At 52.0% G+C, this 17863-nt stretch overlaps 1 protein-coding gene across 1 annotated transcript; it reads right to left on the bottom strand.

Moving 5' to 3' along the window:
- Positions 1-667: 667 nt before the first annotated feature.
- FOXP3 (forkhead box P3) lies at positions 668-7314 on the bottom strand. The gene is made up of 11 exons (XM_081792901.1): positions 6403-7314; positions 5772-5876; positions 5546-5684; positions 5071-5158; positions 4895-4999; positions 3921-4008; positions 3652-3732; positions 2743-2893; positions 1995-2071; positions 1150-1251; positions 668-940 (listed from the first exon to the last, which is right to left on the bottom strand). Exons 1-11 carry the CDS (start codon positions 6661-6663, stop codon positions 791-793), a joined length of 1347 nt encoding a protein of 448 aa, XP_081649027.1. The 5' UTR covers positions 6664-7314; the 3' UTR covers positions 668-790.
- Between the last annotated feature and the right edge of the window lie 10549 nt (positions 7315-17863).

The raw sequence follows: 17863 nt of genomic DNA, 5'->3' as shown, positions 1-17863 counted from the left end.
AGAACGGGGGAGGTGGGGTGGGTGACAGGAGAGGCATGGGGTATATTTGGTGATTCAGTGTGTGTGTGGCTGTGAAAGCCCATGTGGGACTCAGGAAATCCACTGTGGCGCTGTGTGGGTGTGTGCACACGTGAGATGCACAGGTGTGTTCTGATGGGCTGTGTGACCAAGAGGATTTGTTGGGAGCTGCCGGAGGATGTGTGTGACTGGTATGTGTCTGTGTGGTTCTTTGGGTCCTGAGATCCTGAAGGTACCAAGGCTGCTTGGGCACACCCCATGTGGCCCTGTACCTGTGGGCCTGGAGGATGGTTGTGGGTGTGTGCTTTGGGGTATGTGGGCTGGCAGAACTGTGCTCAGGTGCAATCGTCTGCGTGATTGCAGATTTGAGGTTGCCTGGGTGTGCTGTGGCAGGCTCTTTGTGTTTTGGTGCTTGTATTGTATCCGAGGGACAGGACTGTGACTGCCTGTGTGTCTTTTTGAGCCCCCACGGTCATCTGGGAGAGTGACTGAGGCAGGCCATGTGTGTGGTTGGTTGCAAAGGCTCAGTTTGGCTAAAGAGCTTGTAGGAAGCCAGGCCTCTGTGAGCAGCCTTGGTGCAGAGCATATGATCTAGGAGGGTAGTCAGCTGAGGATCAGGGTCCCTGGCAGGCAAGACTGTGCACCCCTCACTTCTTGGTCCCTGTGGGCACATCTGGGGCCTGCCACCCCTGCCCCAGGCCACTTCCACCACCCCCACCCTGTCCCCCGTTTCGGCCCCTGTCCTTCCTTCCTCCTTTCCTTGGTCTTGAGGTTAGGGGCCAGGTGTGGGGTTGGAACACCTGCTGGGCCTCTGGCTCCTCTTCTTGCGGAACTCGAATTCATCCACGGTCCATACGGCCCCCTTCTCACTCTCCACCCGCACAAAGCACTTGTGTAGGCTCAGGTTGTGGCGGATGGCATTCTGTGGAAGGAAGGCCGGCCAGGCCAGGGGCAGGGGAGATGGGTAGGCAACCATCCTCCAAGGTCAGCACTACTCACCAAAAACCGGCCTCCTGCCCCTTTCCAGCATGCCTGCAAGCCCAGCCTCAGGCCCTCCCACTCCTGAACTTGGTGCAGCACCATGGTGGCATTTGAGGCCCTCCCAGCCTCCGCCACCCCAAAGGAGCTCACCTTCCAGGTGGCGGGGTGGTTTCTGAAGAAGGCAAACATGCGTGTGAACCAGTGGTAGATCTCGTTGAGGGTCCGCTGCTTCTCAGGAGCCTCCAGGATGGCCTGGGGGTAAGGGGGTATGGGGGTAAGGGAGCCACTCCCTCATAGTTGGGCTGAGGGTGGCAGTGTCTGACATGGGTAGAACTGTGGGAGCTTGATTTGTTTGGATTTAGGAATGGGTTTAAGGGTCAGAGATGATGGCTGCAGTGAGGTTCTGGGTCAGGATGTCAGGATGGGGCTAGGGATAGGTAGGGGAATGTGTGATGTTGTGTAGGGATTAGGTGTGGGCCTAGGATGAAGGTCTAGGCAGGCTCTGATGAAAGTTCTGGGAAGGCATTAGGGAGATTCAGATGAAGGGGTTGGGATGGGATGAGGACAAGGGTCAGACAGGTGTCACAAGGAAGTGGTCAGAGGCAGGGTCCAGCTGGGGGATATGTGGGCACATTGGGATATGTGAGGGCTGGGGAAGGAGTTAGAATAATATCTGGGGTGGGTTTGGGGCCAGGGACAAAGATCAGGTTGGTTTGGGGACTATTTTACAGGTCCAGGAGGGGGTTAAGTATGGGGTTGAGATGGGCATAAGGGAAGGGGTGGGTCAAGGGCCTGAATCTTGCCTGGGTAGTGGTTAGGTTTGGGCTTGAGGCAGGTCTGGGGTGAAGCCAGCGTGGGGGGGTCGCATCTGAGACATGGGTTTGTTTGTGCAGGAGCCTGTACTGGGGGCACTCAAGAGGAAGGCTGGGACTGTGGGAGGCTTGTCCCCACCCCCTGTTTCTTTTCCTTCTCCATGGTCTGTGCTGCCTGCTTACCCAGCGGATGAGGGTGGCATAGGTGAAGGGTGGCCGCATGTCATGGAACTTGAAGTAATCCATGTTGTGGAAGAATTCTGTAGGAATGGGGGAGAGTCAGGTCCCATTCCGGGGCTCCTTGCCCCCTCTCCCATCCTCCAGTCTACAAGCAGAGTCTACGCGGCTAAAATCCTAAAATCCCTTGCTAACAGCACTAGGCTTCACCATTACAGTTCTTGTGCTGAGCACCGGACATCAAATGTATCATTTACTGTGTGTACCACTCCCACCTCAATGGGCCTTATTGTTTCCAAAGTTTAAAGGAAGTGGAGTATGCACACAAAGGGATGTAACTGGCCATGTGGCAGAGCCAGGATGACACTCAAGGGCCCTGATCCCTGATAAGCTCCTGGCCCCGGGCCTTGTGGGTAGTAGGGGATTCGTGAGCTTGGGAGAAGGGAAAAGGAGAGTCCCTGGGAGTTGCTTAGCTAGTTCCCTCCCTTCTGATGACCAAATGGAGTAGCTGAAGCCCAGAATGAGGGCTTCTCCCAGTCCCCAGGAGAGATGGGGCTAGAAATTAGAAACCATAGTGGGGGGCTTGCAGGCCTTGGAAATGCTGACAGACAGCTTTTGTAAGCAGTTGTGTTTTCCCAAAGGCTGGGTGGCAGTGCTGGGGAAGAGCACTATTGGGGCTCCTGTCTCCCACCCAGTGCCAGTCAGGGGTATTAGGGGTTCAAGGGGCACCAAGTAGGGCATGGGACATCCTTGCCTGGGAATGTGCTATTTCCATGGCTGCCCCAGAGGTGCCTCCGCACAGCAAACAGGCCGTCAGGGGCCTCCTGGGGGCTGGGCCAGGCTGGGCCAGTGGCGGCTGAGGTGCCAGTGGCCACGATGCAGCAGGAGCCCTTGTCGGATGACGCCTGCAGGAGGAGGGAGACGCTGGTGATTCAGAGCCTTAAACTTTCCACTTGAATTTTAAATAAGTAAGTGTTTTTTAAAAGCAAGGGAGCTCTCTTCTCAATTCGTCTGGTGCGGAATCCCATGAAGCAGTGTGAGCTGTATTTATTAGAGTGTGCGTGTGGACCCGTGTGTGTGTGTGTGTGTGTGTGTGTGTGTGTGTGTGTGTAGAACACCAAAGCTGGGGCCTCGAGCTGGGGTTGAATCAGGCTTCTCTTCTCCCCAACTGTGACCTGTGACCTGTGACCTTAGGGATGATGGTAATACCTATTGAGGATTAGATCATTATGCTCTAGCAACGTTCTCAGAAACGGTGCCTGGCACCCAGGGCCTGCTTCATGGGTGTGTGACCTGTTTAATCACATAGGTCCCTGCACTTTGTTTACTCCTCTGTGGTTATCATCTTGAAATCTGAGCCCCGTGTTGTTATCTTGCACTGGACCCTGCGAGTTACATAGCCAATCCTGCCAGTAGCAAGGGGTCTGTGTTCAGTCAGTGTCTGGCTATTTGCTGTTGCTTTGAAAACTCAAGAGCATGATGTTTTGGGATCTTAGGGTCAGAGGCTTTGTAGTTGGAGGGGACAGATTTCCAGGTCTGGGAATGTTTGGAGCTGGGGACAGGGGCCCAGATGTCCTGGGGCCTGGGTGCAAGGACAAGTCCCCATCCCCTCCCCCCCCCCCCACAAGCAGTCTGTGCCACCTACAGGCCTGGCGTGGCTCACCGTGGATGGAGCTTTGGTCAGAGCCATCTTCCCAGCCAGGTGGGCCTGCATAGCACCCAGCTTCTCCTTCTCCAGCACCAGCTGTGAGGATGGGCACAAAGTGAGGCCTCACCTTGGCCATTCTCCACCACACCTTTTTGCTCAGGTTCCCTGGGAGTGCTCCACCCCCTCCCTTTATGCCAGCCCCCATCCTGGGTGAACTTGGCTCCTGGCACAGGGTGGACATAAGGCTTGCCCATCATCGCCCAACCACCCCTCCCCTACATCACCTGCTGTTCCAGAGACTGCACCACTTCCCTCTGGAGGAGACACTGTGCCCTGCCCTTCTCATCCAGGAGATGGTCCGCCTGGCAGTGCCTGGGTCGGGAGGAGATTCCATGTGGGTGACCATGGTGGGCCTGGCTTTCTGGCTCAAATATTCCAAGTGAGGAGGGCCAGACACTCTGGGAGTTCTCTCTTCAGAGTCTCAGCCTCCCTCCCCTCTCTATACCTCAGTCTTCCTCTTACACCTGCTATTCCTTCAACACACGCTACTTGGCACCTCCTGGTGCCAGGCCTGAGCTCACCACCTGAGCCTGGCCAGGGTGCTGGAGGTGATGTTGGAAGGCTGCTAAACTGAGAGCAGGCCAGGTAGGTTAGGGCAGGAGGGGCACCCCAGGTGGAGGGGACAGCCTGTGTAAAGGCCTGGTCGTGAAGAAGACAGGGTGCAGAGTCACCACTGATAGTTGGGTTTGGTTGGAGAAGGGGTATGTGCGTGTGTGATGGGGCTGAGGGAGGCAGCAACAGCCACTGTGAGAATCTAGGACTTTAGGGATCAATAAAATCAGGCTGGTGTGTTGGTATCAGGGTAGCAGGGCAAAGCAGTTAGGAGTGTGGTTTCTGGAGCCTGGAGCCTTCTGCCTGGGTTCAAACCACAGCTCTGTCACTTAGGAACTGGGTGATCTTGATCAAGACACTTTTTTTGGCCTCAGTTTCTGTATCTGTAAAATGGAGGTAAATAATAGTATGCACCTCTATTATGATGCCCCATTACACAGATGAGGAAACCAAGGCCCAGAGAAGCTAAGTAACTTGCCCAAGGTCACACAGCCAGTGAGTGATAGAGCTGGGATTTGAACCTACAGTCTCAGCCTTTGCCTTTTGCCTCTTTGCTACCTATGAGGCCTGAGCTGAGACCTGTACCACAGGCATCCTCCTACAAACTGGGGGCCCTCCTGGACAGGATAGGGCCTGGGTCACTCACTTGAGGAAATCCTCTGGCTCCTCGAAGACCTTCTCACATCCAGGCCACTTGCAGACACCATTTGCCAGCAGTGAATAGGAGCCCTGGGGCACGGTTGAAAGGGTGCTAGGGGGAACAGAGGGTGTTCAGGGGAGGGAATGCCAGGGCGGGGGTCCTTCCCAGCCTTGTCCACTGACCTGTCTTTCCGGGGTGTGCTGGGGCTTGGGAAGGTGCAGAGCAGTGCTGGCTCCCTGGACACCCATTCCAGGCTGGCCACGTTGATTCCTGTAGGTCAGGACAGGGCACCTTTGGGGACTGAGAGCTCAGCCCACAGAGACTCTCATTTTGAGCTTCCCACCCTCCTGAGCTTCGCAGGCCCTGACTCCCAATGGGTTCTGTTGTCCCTCACGTCCAAGGCTTCTGGTAGAGCCGCTCAAAGACTGCCATTTGCAAGAGCTGACATTTTGACTATGCAAAGATCTGCAGTTCCGTGATTCTGACATTCTGCATCTTTAAGGTTCTGAGCCTGACATTTTTTTGGAGGTTGGAGTTTCCAATATGATAAGACCTGATACCTCTGCCCTCCTGAGGGCTACCATTCAGCAGCCTACACTGCTCACATTCAAGGACTTGGGGGCTTGGGTTCTGTAGAGCCGTGGGGTGGGGTGTTACCAGGTGGCAGGCCGGGCCGGGCCTTGAGGGAGAAGACGCCAGTGGCAGCAGTGGGTGGCGGGAGGCTGATCATAGCTGGGCTGTCCAGTGGGCGCACCTGCAGCACGGGGGTCCGAGCGTGGGTATCCACCGTTGAGAGCTGGGGGCACATATGGGCTGTGGTTTAGCCTGCCCCCACCCAGTTCTCCTTCCTGCTCCCTCCTCCCTGCCCAGTCTGGGTCAGTACCTGGTGCATGAAGTGTGGCCTGTCCTGGAGGAGTGCCTGCAAGTGGGGCGAGGGGCCCAGCCGTGTCCCAGAGGGTGCCACCATGACTAGGGGCACTGTAGGCAGCTAGGGGGGAGAAGGCAGGCAGGTGAGATGTCATCCTTCCTCTCATTGGCCTACATGTCTAATTCACACACTCCTCACCACAAGCCTACATGGCAGGGACTCTGACCATCCCCTTTGCATGTACTAGGAAACTGAGGCTCAGGGAGAGTGAATGACTTTTTCAAGATCAAGCAGCTAATAAGTGGCAGAGCTGGCCTCAATCCTATCGCCTCAACTCTTTGGGCTCCAGCCCTCCCCTCTGTCACATGGGGATGGGGTCACATAGCCATGCCTGTGGGACCACGATAGGATCTCCTCTCCTGAGACAAGGATTGGGAGGTTGGGGAGAGCCTCGAATCTCTGAGACCTGCTAACTGGGGACTTTCTTGGCCCTGTGACATCTGCATAAGTCACAGACTTGCCTGGGACCCAGAAAACCACTTCCTGTGCCCCAGCTGGGCCCCCCGCCCAGTGCCACAGTAAAGGTCGGCACCTGTAGGCCCAGGTACCCCACCCTGCCTGCCCCATTCTGGGCCCTGGGCCTCACCTGCAGCTGCGATGGTGGCATGGGGTTCAAAGAGGAGGAGGCATGGGCCCCGCCTCGGAGGTCCCGGCCCTGGAAGGTTGCCCCTGGGCCCTTGGCCCCCAGCGGGTCTGAAGTCTTGGGTCCAGCCCTCCAGCTGGGTGAGGCTCCTGGGGATGGGCCAAGTGCCAAGGAAGGGGCCGAGGGCTTGGCTGGCCTGGGGTTGGGCATTGGGTCCTTGTCCGAGGGCAGGCTGTGGGGACATATGGGGAAGGAGTTACACATGTCCCTTGTGGGGTGTGTGTGTGTGAACTACTCAACCACCTGAACCACGTGGGCACCTCCGCTGGTCAGAGCAGGCATTGGCTGGGGCATGTCCCCAAAGGCTCCCCAGCTGAACCCCAGCACCGGTCACGTGTACGTGCGGCACACACCACACACACATTGGTGTCAGGAACACAGGTATGTGTGTGTCTCCACACATGCTCAGTATGCAGATGTGCACTGGTCCTGTGCATGCTGGCACAGCCCTGGTGGTGATATGCCCTCCACAAGGGAGGTGGGGGATTTGGGGTGGTTTGTGGGGCCTCAGCCAGGGCAGGTTTCAGCTTTTTTCCCCAACCATTTGAGGCTTGTCTCCAAGCCTCAGCCACCTGGGTCTCTCTGCACTCTGCACAGGCCATGTGACCTTTGCTGATCCTGCTGGGACTGGTCCATGACTCTCCTGATGGCATTATTTTATCCCAGTGACCTGGCATACACAAGAGTGGAGGGGGGCATGGACTCAAGATCCCTCTGGCTGCTGTGAGAGGGACAGACTCTAGGAAGGTGAAAACAGGAGTACTGGCAAGGAGGGTCAAGCAAGTGACAGCTGGGGCACAGACCAGGGTGGTGGCAGTGGAGATGGTAAGAAGTGGGTGGATTTTGAGTGTTTTGAAGGTGGAGTCAGGAGAATTTGCTGGCAGCTTGGATGTGGTAGGGGGTGGTAAGAAAGGGAGGGTCAAGGTGATCTCCAGGTATTTGCCTGAGCAGCTGGAAGGACAGAGCGGACATCACCTGAGATGGGGACAATGGGGACAGCAAGGTTGGGGGTGATGACACCAGGTGTGGATAGACACAAAGGGTCTGGTGTTAGACATGCCAGTGGAAATACTGAGCGGCAGCTGAGTACAGGAGTCTGGGGCCCAGGCAGGGGCAGGGTCTGATCATCTCTGGGCTCTTGCCCCGAATGGAGCTGACATGGCAGGTGCCAGAGAGGAGAGACCGACTCTCTTGAGCCAAGGTCTGTGGGAGCATCTTGACTCAGCCCCCACCAGAGTTTATCCCAACTCTGCTGTCCAAGCCTGCACTCGTGCTATATGCCCTGCCTGGAAAGTCTGCTCTTCCTCGGTATCTCCTATCTGAACCCTATCCAGAAAGTTCTCCATAATGGCTCCAGGCACCTTTGCTGAGCCCCAGAACCTTACACTCTGCAACAGGCAGGGCTTCAGTTTCTCAGAATCCCAGTCTAAGAGGAAGCCTGAGCTGGAAGGGACTGCCTAGTCCAGCCTCCGTTTTACTGAAGGGGACACCCAGGTGCAGCGTTTCACAGTCCCACGGCAACTTGAGAGCTCCATATATTTCTCCAGAAAGTATGCATGTGTGCACATTTCACAAGGCCCATGCTGTGGGGCTGTGTGTGTGTGTGTGTGTGTGTGAGAGAGAGAGAGAGAGAGAGAGAGAGAATCCCCACCCCGCAGCACTGGGTTAGGCACACAGCTGCCGATAGTAGCCTAGGCCAGCACAAGGAGGGTTTAGGGGGAACAGTCACTCCTTCCTTTCTTTACTGTGAGCTCACAGGGGTTGACAGAGCTCTAGTGCAGAGGGAGGTTGGAGGTGAGAAACTAGGTACTAAACTCTTAGGCGCTCGGGGTTAGAACATTACTGAGTGAGAATCAAGATCCTGGGTCTACGGAGGCTCAGAACTCAGTGACCATGAGGAGGTGAGCAAATGCATGAGGGCAGAGATTGGGGTGATGCTTCTAGAAGCCAAGGCATGTCAAAGACTGCCAACAATCCACCAGTAGCTAGGAGAGCGGCATGGACAGATTCTCCCTTGCAGCGTCAGAAGGAACCAACCCTACCTACACCTTGATCTCGGACTCCTGGCCTCCAGAACTGTGAGACAATAAATTTCTGTTGTTTAAGCCCCCTGGTTTTTGGTAATTTGTTACAGAAAACTGAGTAAACGAATACTGACTTTTGGTCAGTTTATAGATGGTTTCTACCACTCTGGCCTGGCCCACATCACTGGCCTGTGGTCACTTCTTAAGCTGCCTGGACACTTGGCTAGGGCTTATAAGAAATCTCCTCCCCAAACACATCTGGAATGGCCAGACTCAGGGAAGCACCAATACATTCTCAGAAAGGGGACATAGATAGGGTCTGTCTGGTGGTGGGGAACCTGGAGGGCCGGGCTGGGCAGCCGGCTTCCTGCATCGTCTGTTGGGGCGTCCCTTTCTGACTGTTTCTCAGAAGCTGCATGGAGGATGTTTCTGGGACACAGAGTGTGTTTTCATATCGGGGTCTGCATCTGGGCCCTGTTGTCACTTCCCCAGATTTTCCGCCATTGACGTCATGGCGGCCGGATGCACTGGGCTTCATCGGCACCAAGGAGGAAGAGAAGGGGGCAGATACCCCACCCCACGGGTTTCGTTCCGAGAATTGGCTGGCCCATCCTGCAGCTGGCTTGGCCCAGGTAGGGGTGATGTGGGTGCTTGCGGATGTGGTGAGTGACGTCCATCTGGCCACCATGACAAGCCCTGGGACCTGTAGACCTGGCCCTTCTTGGGCCATGGAGAGGCCCAAGGTTTGATGCTTGGGGAGTACTGTGTAGAGCCTACAGGTATTGGGACCCTGGGGATCTTCAAATGGTACTATGCCAGAATCACAGAACCTCAGAATCACTATACTTCAGAATCACAGAACATCATTTCTTAGGTTCAAAGGATCTCAGAATCCCAAACCCACTCTATGGGGTTCAGGGGTCCAACCTCTCAATATGGGAAGGCCAATGTCAATGGTGTCCAAACTCACTAGAACTCCCTGAAGGACAGGAAGGTCACTACTTCATAGGGTCTCTGGATTACCAGGCTTGGAATCGTAGCAAGTCTCCTCTTAGCCTCCCTCCTAAGTTCTGTGAAGGCAGGAGGGTCAGAATCATCTCCTCTCCTTCTCCCAGCCTGGGGCTGGGCTATGCCACTAACTAGCTATAACTCTCCTCAGGCTCATATGTAAGGTGGGACAGTAATAGTACCCCTCTTCTAAAGTTAATGTACATGAAATGCTTAACAAAATGTCAGCTCAGTAAACGAACACTTACAGGGCCTCAGTCTCCCTGTCCATTCTGGGATGATGTTCCCACACTCATAGCCATTCCATGAGGGATAGGGAAGGAGGCAGGGAGGTAGAGGCCAGCGTGCCTTCAGCTAGGGCCTGCCTCATGGCATGGAGCAGGAAAAGCCTCGGCCTTTGCCAGTAGAGAGCCCACTGCCAGGCTCTATGGAGGGGCTCCAGTATGGAAGTTACCAGGGGCCAGGGTCAACTCTCGGGACGTGGCTAAGCTCTATTCATAGTCAGACCCACAGATACATTGACTGACTTATGTCCCTCCAGTATCACCACCCTCTGGCCAAAAGGCCTCTGAACCCATGGGACTATGGGACCCCACCCAGACTAGCTCTTGTGAGGCTGGGCCCTACACTGGCCCATGTGGCCACAGGGCCTCCTTCCTGAGTAAGGGCCCAAGTCATGAGAAGGCAGAAGGGGGAATGGCAGCAGCTGGCAGGCAGCTCAGGTCCCCCTTCTCCCCTCATGGGTGCTGAGAAGTAAACTGAGGCCCATGGTGGGGGCAGACAGAACCAGGGTCCCACGGAGAATCCCATGGTTTGAGCTTGGGTCTCAACTTTGCCTCTGCCTCTCTGTGAGGCCTTGGGAGAAGCCCTCCTGCCCATCTCTGGGCCTCAATTTGCCCCTTTGTACACTGGGTGGGGAGAAGCATGGAGTAGATGAGGGCCAGGGCCCTTCTACTTTGTGTCTGGGTGAGTTGTTCACCTGTCTGCAGGGCGTCAAGTTGACAACTGCCCCTCTATCCAGGGGACTGAGAGACAGGGATACGTAGAGACAGAAACAGAAAGAGACAGACAGATAGACATAGGGGAACAGAAAGACCCAGAGAACAAGAGATACAGAGAGATGGGAGAAACATGAGGTGGGACAGAGATAAATAGAGAGTGTGAGATGCTGAGAGAAAGAGAGACAGAGTGACAGAGATGGAGGGAGGGGAACTCATAGGAGCAGAAAGTCATAGAAGTACACACAAAAAGGGAGACAGAAAATGAGAGAAACAAAAAGGACAAGAGACAGAAACAATAGCACATAGAGATGGAGAGAGACAGAGAGAGAGAGAGACAGAGAGAGAGACAGAGACAGAGAGGGATGCCCCAGATAAGAACAGTTACTGTTAGCTGGTTTTTGGCTGGAGGAACTGAGGCTGCATCAAATAACAAGGAATAAGGAAGGGCAAGATGCTGGGGACCTATGGCCAGGGAATATATTGTACTGCAAAGCAACAATCAGCAAATCAGGACAGCCCAGGTATAAGAACAGACACTGAGGAACAGAACAAAATGGGAAGCTCAATCACAGACCAATGTCTAGAGGGAATCGAGTTTGTGATGAATGTGGCATTTCAAACTGGGAGACAGGGGAGAATATATTGTTTAACAAGTGTTTCTGGGACAATTAAGGGGAAAATAAAGTTATTGAATGAATAATCAGTCCATTTTCCCCACCAATTCCTCTCTGCCCAGTTTGAAATGTCATGAGCATGGACCCTGCAATAAAATCCAGATCTATTAAAGAGATAAATGATAATATCTAATGCTGCTTTTGGGTTTACTGAATGCCAGACTCTATGCTAAGCACTTAACATGGTTAAGATATTTAATCCTTATAACAACTCTTTGAGGTAGGTACTACTAGAATCATCACAGTACATATGAGGAAATGAAGGTACAGACAAGTTAAATGCCTAGCTAAAAATCACACAGATGACTTGGTGTGAGGCTGGGTTTGTCCCAGACAGTCTGGCTCCAGTACCCACACTCTTAACCTCCACAGCAAATGGAAAAAATGAAGCCATAAAAGAGACTAGAAGCCAACACAGGCGAACATTTATCTCATTTTCAAGGACTTTCTAAGCACAAAACCAGAGACAGTAACCACAGAAGAAAAGAGTAACCCATTTGACTATATAAAAACATCATAGCATCACAAAACTCCATAAACAAATAGAAATAGTGAGTGATAAATTGGGGGAAAATATTTGCTACATATGTATGGCTATTGGAAGGTTAATATCCTTTCTAAATAAAAAGCTGTGACAAATCAATAAGAAAAAATGATGAACACTCTATTAGGACTAAGGATGTGACCAGATGACTTAAGAAAAAGTACGAATGATCAACAGTATAAGTAATCAAAGAATGCAAATTTCAACAATGTGGTAATATTTTTTCTTACCTGTTATGCTGAGAAAGGACTTAAAAATGATAATACCCACCCAGGGCCTAGCTCGAGTACAAGGAGCATAAAACAGGACAACCTTTTGGAAGAACAATTTGCAGAGAGGGTCAGAAACCTTAAAAACGCACACATGTCTTGCCCTGGCAACTCCATTTTCAGGAATCCAAGGAACTAATCAGGGATGATTCTGGGGAAAATCTAGAAATAACCTGAACGTCTAATAATTGGCACTTGGTCAATTCAGAGTTCATACCAATGTGAGGACAGTCTTGACAGCCATGAAAGATCGTCTGTTGAGACAATTTTTAGTGATCTACAAAAATGCTCCTATTCTTTGAATAAAGCAGGAACAATACCAATAGAGAGAGTGGTTCTAAGTTGGTTTAAAAAAAAAATACTAACAGTGAAGAGTCAGCACTTGCTAAGCCTGCAGAGATGAGCTCGCCCCAGCCCTGAACGACTGCTTGGTTCCTGGACATGGACTCTGGACATACACACACACACACACACACACACACACACACACACACACTCACACACACACAGAGTCCTGGGGTAGGACCACAGAGCTAAACCACGGTTGCCAGTGACTGAAAGTGCCCCCCAGGAGGGTCTTTCATGCCATGCAAGCACAAGTTCAATGAAATGCTCAGCCTGACCTGACAGCTCACAACCCTCCTTCGATAGGGGCAAACAAAACTGATGCTCGCTCTTGTAAAATGTAAATGTCTTCATCAATGTTACTCAATACACTATTATTAAGCACCAACAGTCCAAAGCTCTGTGCTGGATGGTGGGTGGGAAGGCAGGTGGGGGAGGCTAGACAAGAGAGCAGGAGAGACAGTGGGAGATAGACGGACAGAGACAGGGAAGCTGGGCAGAGCCAGAGAAAGACAGAGTGGTGGAGAGTCTAAGTACCTGGGAAAAAGACAGAAAGAGAGAGGCAGAGCAACATGGAAAGAGACAGGACCAGCAGACAGAGAGGGATGAAAGCTATCAAGAGTCAAGAGACAAAGAGGAGGGAGAGGTGTAGTTGAAATTTTCAGTTACACCTGGGCAGTGTTTCAGGTTGTTCAAGGCTCGGGAATTCATAAAGACGGGCAGTTGGCATATTTTAAAAGTCCTGCCCATCTATATATTAATTTATTTATCTTTGCCTCTGCCCACACATTGATTAAGTACTTTACCTATCAGTCTTCTGGCATTGATTATTACTATTATTATTGTCAAAAATATCTTACCTGACTGGAACCACAGTAGTTGTGTGCGTCTTGATGGTACCGGAGGGCCCCTGCCTGCACCGCGCCCCCCGCCCCCCAGTGCCTACCTCTCTGCCATCTCTTTCACTGGACCCGCATCTGATGGAGGAGAGCAGGGACACTCACCTTCTTGAAGTGGACTCACAGAAAAGGATCAGCCAGGCTTGTGGGAAACTGTCGCATATCAAAAACAACTTTGCTTTTATACCGAGAAGAAAAACCACGGTGTGGAAGCCACAGACCTCTCTCTTCTAATAATCCAATTTTTTTTTCGATGAGTATGTGTGCTGATAATCACAGGGTGGGGGGGGGGTTCTCATAGTTTTTTCTCTCTCTTGCTCTCTCTCTCTCTCACTCACTCTGTTTCTCCTCTTCTTGATTATGAGACTTAAACGGAAATTTTGAAATTTTGGGTTTTTTCTTTGCCCTTTACGAGTCATCTGAAAATATGATTTCTTCCCCTCACCACAGAGGTGAGAGGTATCAATGAGATAACAGGGCTCATGAGAAACCACAGTTTTTTAAACAAAAGTGTGTAGAGTTAGAAAAAAAAAAAACAAGGGAAAAAAACTCAAATAAATCACAGAGGCGTCCCAAGCAGGTAGAGACATCACTCTGTGTGTGTGATGGAACGGGAAACACCAGGGAAAGAAACTGAATAGGACTGGGTTTCCAGAAGCTTTGCTTTGCTCTATGCCTCAGTTTCTCCTTAGGGAGAATTGATATGGTCAGCACTGCTCTTACTGCCCAGGGAGGGGGAGCTCTGCATCCCATCTTCCCACAGAGGGTGAAAAAGTTATTTCACGGAGAAAAATGCAGGGAGTCCGTCTCTACCCCCCACCACCACAATTCACAGAATCTAAGAATCTGAGAATCACTGGCTCCCAGAATCCACTTAGCATCACTGAGTAAGGAAAGGGAGAAAAGTCTTGCCTCATCATGTCGTAGAGCCTGAAAACTCAGACCTGGAGGGTATCCTACAGGGAAGGTCCTGACAAGGCCCCTGGTGTTAACGCATCCATTCTCATGATGGCCAGAGGCCCCCTGGGACCCCAATCTCCTCATAGTCAGGGACACCATGACCTGATGATTCTGAGGCCCTCAGCCTTTGCAATTTTCTACTTCAACAAATCCCAGCTTCCAAGGTTTTAGGATTCTAGATTACCGCCATCATCCCCATAGCTGACATTGATCTCCAGTTTTCCAGGTTCCAGACATAGTGCTGAATGATTCTCACAAATGATCACATTCAGTCCTCACTGCAGCCTGTTGCGGTCCATCTTGTCATCACAGCCATCCTACAGATGGGGAAAACGGAGGTGCCGAGTAGTTGAGCAACTTGCCCAAGATGACAGAGTTGGCAAGTGGGGGCTCTGCCTTCTTTGGTGCCGGGCTTAAAAATCCCCAGGTTTCCTTGACCCCAAAAGTCTTGGGTTTTAAATTCTAGGGAAGTTCTGAGATTTGGAGATTCTTCTGGGGGCTTGAAGCTTGTGAGGTTTTATGGTTGTCCAAGTATTGGTAGCTGCATTTCCTTACTTCAGCAGTGACCCCCTCTAACCAATGGTTAACAGGGGAGACCAGGCCCCAGGGGCTTCTACTGATAGGCTGTGGCTGAGGATCCCAGCCCCCAGTTCCTCAGTGCCCTGCATGGCCCAGGGTTCTGTCATCCAATGTCTACTCCAACTCCTCTGCAAGACTGGCTTCGGGCCTGGGGAAGAGAAATTGGAAACGGCTTTTTATTCACATGATACAAACCCAGTGGCCAAGACCCACTCCTTCACCCCTTCACCTTTTTTCTTCCCCCTGCCACCTCCCAAGTCCTGAAAAAAAGGAGAGCCTCTTTCCTTAACTCAGACTCACCTTTCTGGAAAAGCCTAGAGGGGGCCTGATGGTCTGGCTTTGTGAAGATAAGAAAAAAAAAAAAGGTGAATAGAAAAAAAAAAAAAGACCTAAAAAAAATCAGCCAACAACAACAATTAAAAAAATAAGAAACCAACCCTCCCTACCATTAGTTCAAAACAAGACTTTCACTGGTTGAGGCTTCTGAGTTGGTGGGACACATCTGAAGCCCAAAGATGGCCTGTGTGTGCAAGGCAGCCAGGGGAGGCACCAAAGTGGAATGAGGTTCTCAGATTGGAGGCCTGCAGGGACCTCATGTACGGCAGGGGCTTAACAGGTGTGGCATGTGGTTGTGAGCAAGAGGGTGTGAGAAGCTTGTTGATCAGGAAGAAGTCCTGGGGAGCTGACTTTAGGGATGTTCCCGAAGCTAATGACCCCTTGCTCCTCATGGACTTGGGTCTCAACATTCTTTGTACTCCCTGTGTAACTAACTATAAACTAGACCAGTTCTAGAGGTCAAGGCCTCATTCCTTGCCCCAGCACCTGTCCCCTCTTGAGAGAGGAGGCTGGTTTTCTTTTACAGGGTCAGAGGTGTGAGCTGCATCCTTCTTATACCCTCCCTAGGCCATCTCTCCCTTATTGTCACTCACTCCATGAGATGAGTGGCCAGAGAAGTAGGGAGATAGCTGAATGAGGATGGTGGCCTAGAGTACCAGGAGGCCACTTGAGTGGGGCCCGGTGTGTCGGTGGGGTGATGCTACTGCTGCAGAGAGCCAGGACCCTTGCAGAGTGAGGGCAGAGAGGGGCAGGCAGAAGTCACCACCTCCTCTTTGTACTGGACTACATCCTCTTGTGTGGAAGACTTAAAAAAATTTTTTTTTCAGAGAGAGTGAGTAAGTGAGCAGGGGAGAGGGGCAGAGGGAGAGAGAGAGAGGATCTTAAGCAGGCACACTCAGCACAGAGCCCAATGTGGAGCTCAATCCCATGACCCTGGGATCGTGACCTGAGCCTAAATCAAGAGTCAGACGCTCAACTGACTGAGCCACCCAGGTGCCCCTTGTGTGGAAGGCTTCTGGGGGAGAGTACACAGGATTACACAGGCACATCCATGAAAGTCCCCAGAGAAGGGGAGGCCTTTGACAAAGACTTGAAGGAGGTGAGGGATGGAGCCATGTAGACATCTAAGTGACTCCAGAGGAAACAGCCAGCTCAAAGGCCCTGAGGTGGGAGTGTGTGATTTTCTCGACGTCTAGGAAGGTGGTCAGTGTGGTTAGAGTGGTGTGAGCAAGAGGAAGATGGTTTGGAGGTGAGGTCAGAGAGGGGACTTCGGGGTTAGACCATGCAGGACCTTGTAGCTCGTGGTAAGGACTTTGGCTTTTACTCTGAGTAAGGAGGAAGCCACAGGAGGGTTGTGAGTACAGGAGAGACATGAACTGCTTTAGGATTTAACAGGATCTCTGACTGCTGAGTGTAGAACAGACTGTAGGAGTGAAGGTGGAAGCAGAGGCACCAGAGACGAGGAGACTACTGTAATAGTCCAGTGACTGATGATGGTGCTGGCAGTGGAGAGGGTGGATCTGGGAAATATTTTGAATGGAGGGCTGACAGAATTTGTTGAAGGGCAAGAGTCCTGGGGCCAGTCTAGGACACAGATAATACCCTAACAAGAAGTCAGGAAAAAAAATTCTATCTTGTGTAAGCCCCTATTCTTTTGTGATTGTTTTCCTGTTACTTGCAACTGAACATATTCCTTCCTGATCCATGACCTCACCCTGGACACTGAGACTTGAGAAAGGGAGGTGACTAGGGGGGTAACCTTCTCCTTCCTAGGGATGCTGTAAGTCAGAACCTTGCATACAGTAGGTGTTCAGAAAACCCTCCCAGGATGGAGGGGGAAAGTATGAATGGCTCAGTGGGCAAAAGCTACATTTCAGTTTAAGGCAGGACCTTAAAGGGAGAGAGAAAGGATGAGGAAGCAGAAGGAGCAGTGCTTGTGGAAGAGGGAACAGCAGAGCAGAGATGGGGGACAGAAAGAGGGAAGTGAGGCCACTTTGGGGTGTGGAGTGCGAGACAAGAAAGATGGGACTTTGGTTTGTGATTACATTAGTTGATGTCTGCCAACATGTCCAGCAACCAACTCCTGGTGGCATGCAGTCAGGCTCAGTGTTTTGCTGAGCTCAAGTTAGAAAAAGCTCATTTTCCAGAAAAGGTCAACTTCTCATTTGGCCATTCATTCAACAATGGTGCCAAGTCCTGGAGAATGCTGAGGGTGACAATCAAGGACATTCTTGGCTAGTGGCACTGCTCAAACAAAGGTTCCATGCTGGGCAGGGAAGACCCAGTAACTGTGACAGCCGAGTCCGTTTTGCTTTCTTAAACCTCACACTAGGGAGCAGTCTAGGGCATTCATAGCCCTGGGGCAATGAGAAGTCACGAAGGGCTAAGGAGAAGGTAAATCCAACCACAAGACGAACACTCTCCCTAATGGCTGCGTGCATTCTACGGATCTGTGGCCCAAGCACCCTACAGCCCAGACTGTCTACGCACCGTCCCCTCCTCTGGCCTCCTTATTATTGGCTGTTCATCCCCTCCTTCACACAACCTACAACATCCCGGTTGGCTCTGCTCTTTCTCGTCCCGCCTCCGAGTCCTGCGGTCCCGCTACGCTTTCTAGCCTTGGCATTGGTTTATTTCATGCTAGCACCGCCCTTTGAGGGCTTAACTGCCTTCAGTCTGGCTCTCTCATTGGCTATCCGCCATCAATATCTTCCTGGCTCCCGCCTCCATGGTCCACTTCCATTGGGCCTGCCTCTCCAGTCCCG

This window comes from Panthera onca, chromosome X (assembly GCF_046562875.1).
Source record: "Panthera onca isolate mPanOnc1 chromosome X, mPanOnc1 haplotype 2, whole genome shotgun sequence".
NCBI lineage: Eukaryota > Metazoa > Chordata > Mammalia > Carnivora > Felidae > Panthera > Panthera onca.
This window is presented reverse-complemented; position numbering and strand designations above follow the sequence as displayed.

Coding starts and splice junctions, on each gene's coding strand:
- FOXP3 (XM_081792901.1), bottom strand. CDS start 6,663: ATGTGTAACTCCTTCCCCATATGTCCCCACAGCCTGCCCTCGGACAAG. Junction 5,877..6,402: donor TGCCACCATCGCAGCTGCAG/GTGAGGCCCAGG, acceptor TCTCCCCCCTAG/CTGCCTACAGTGCCCCTAGT. Junction 2,894..3,651: donor TGACCAAAGCTCCATCCACG/GTGAGCCACGCC, acceptor CTCCTCCTGCAG/GCGTCATCCGACAAGGGCTC.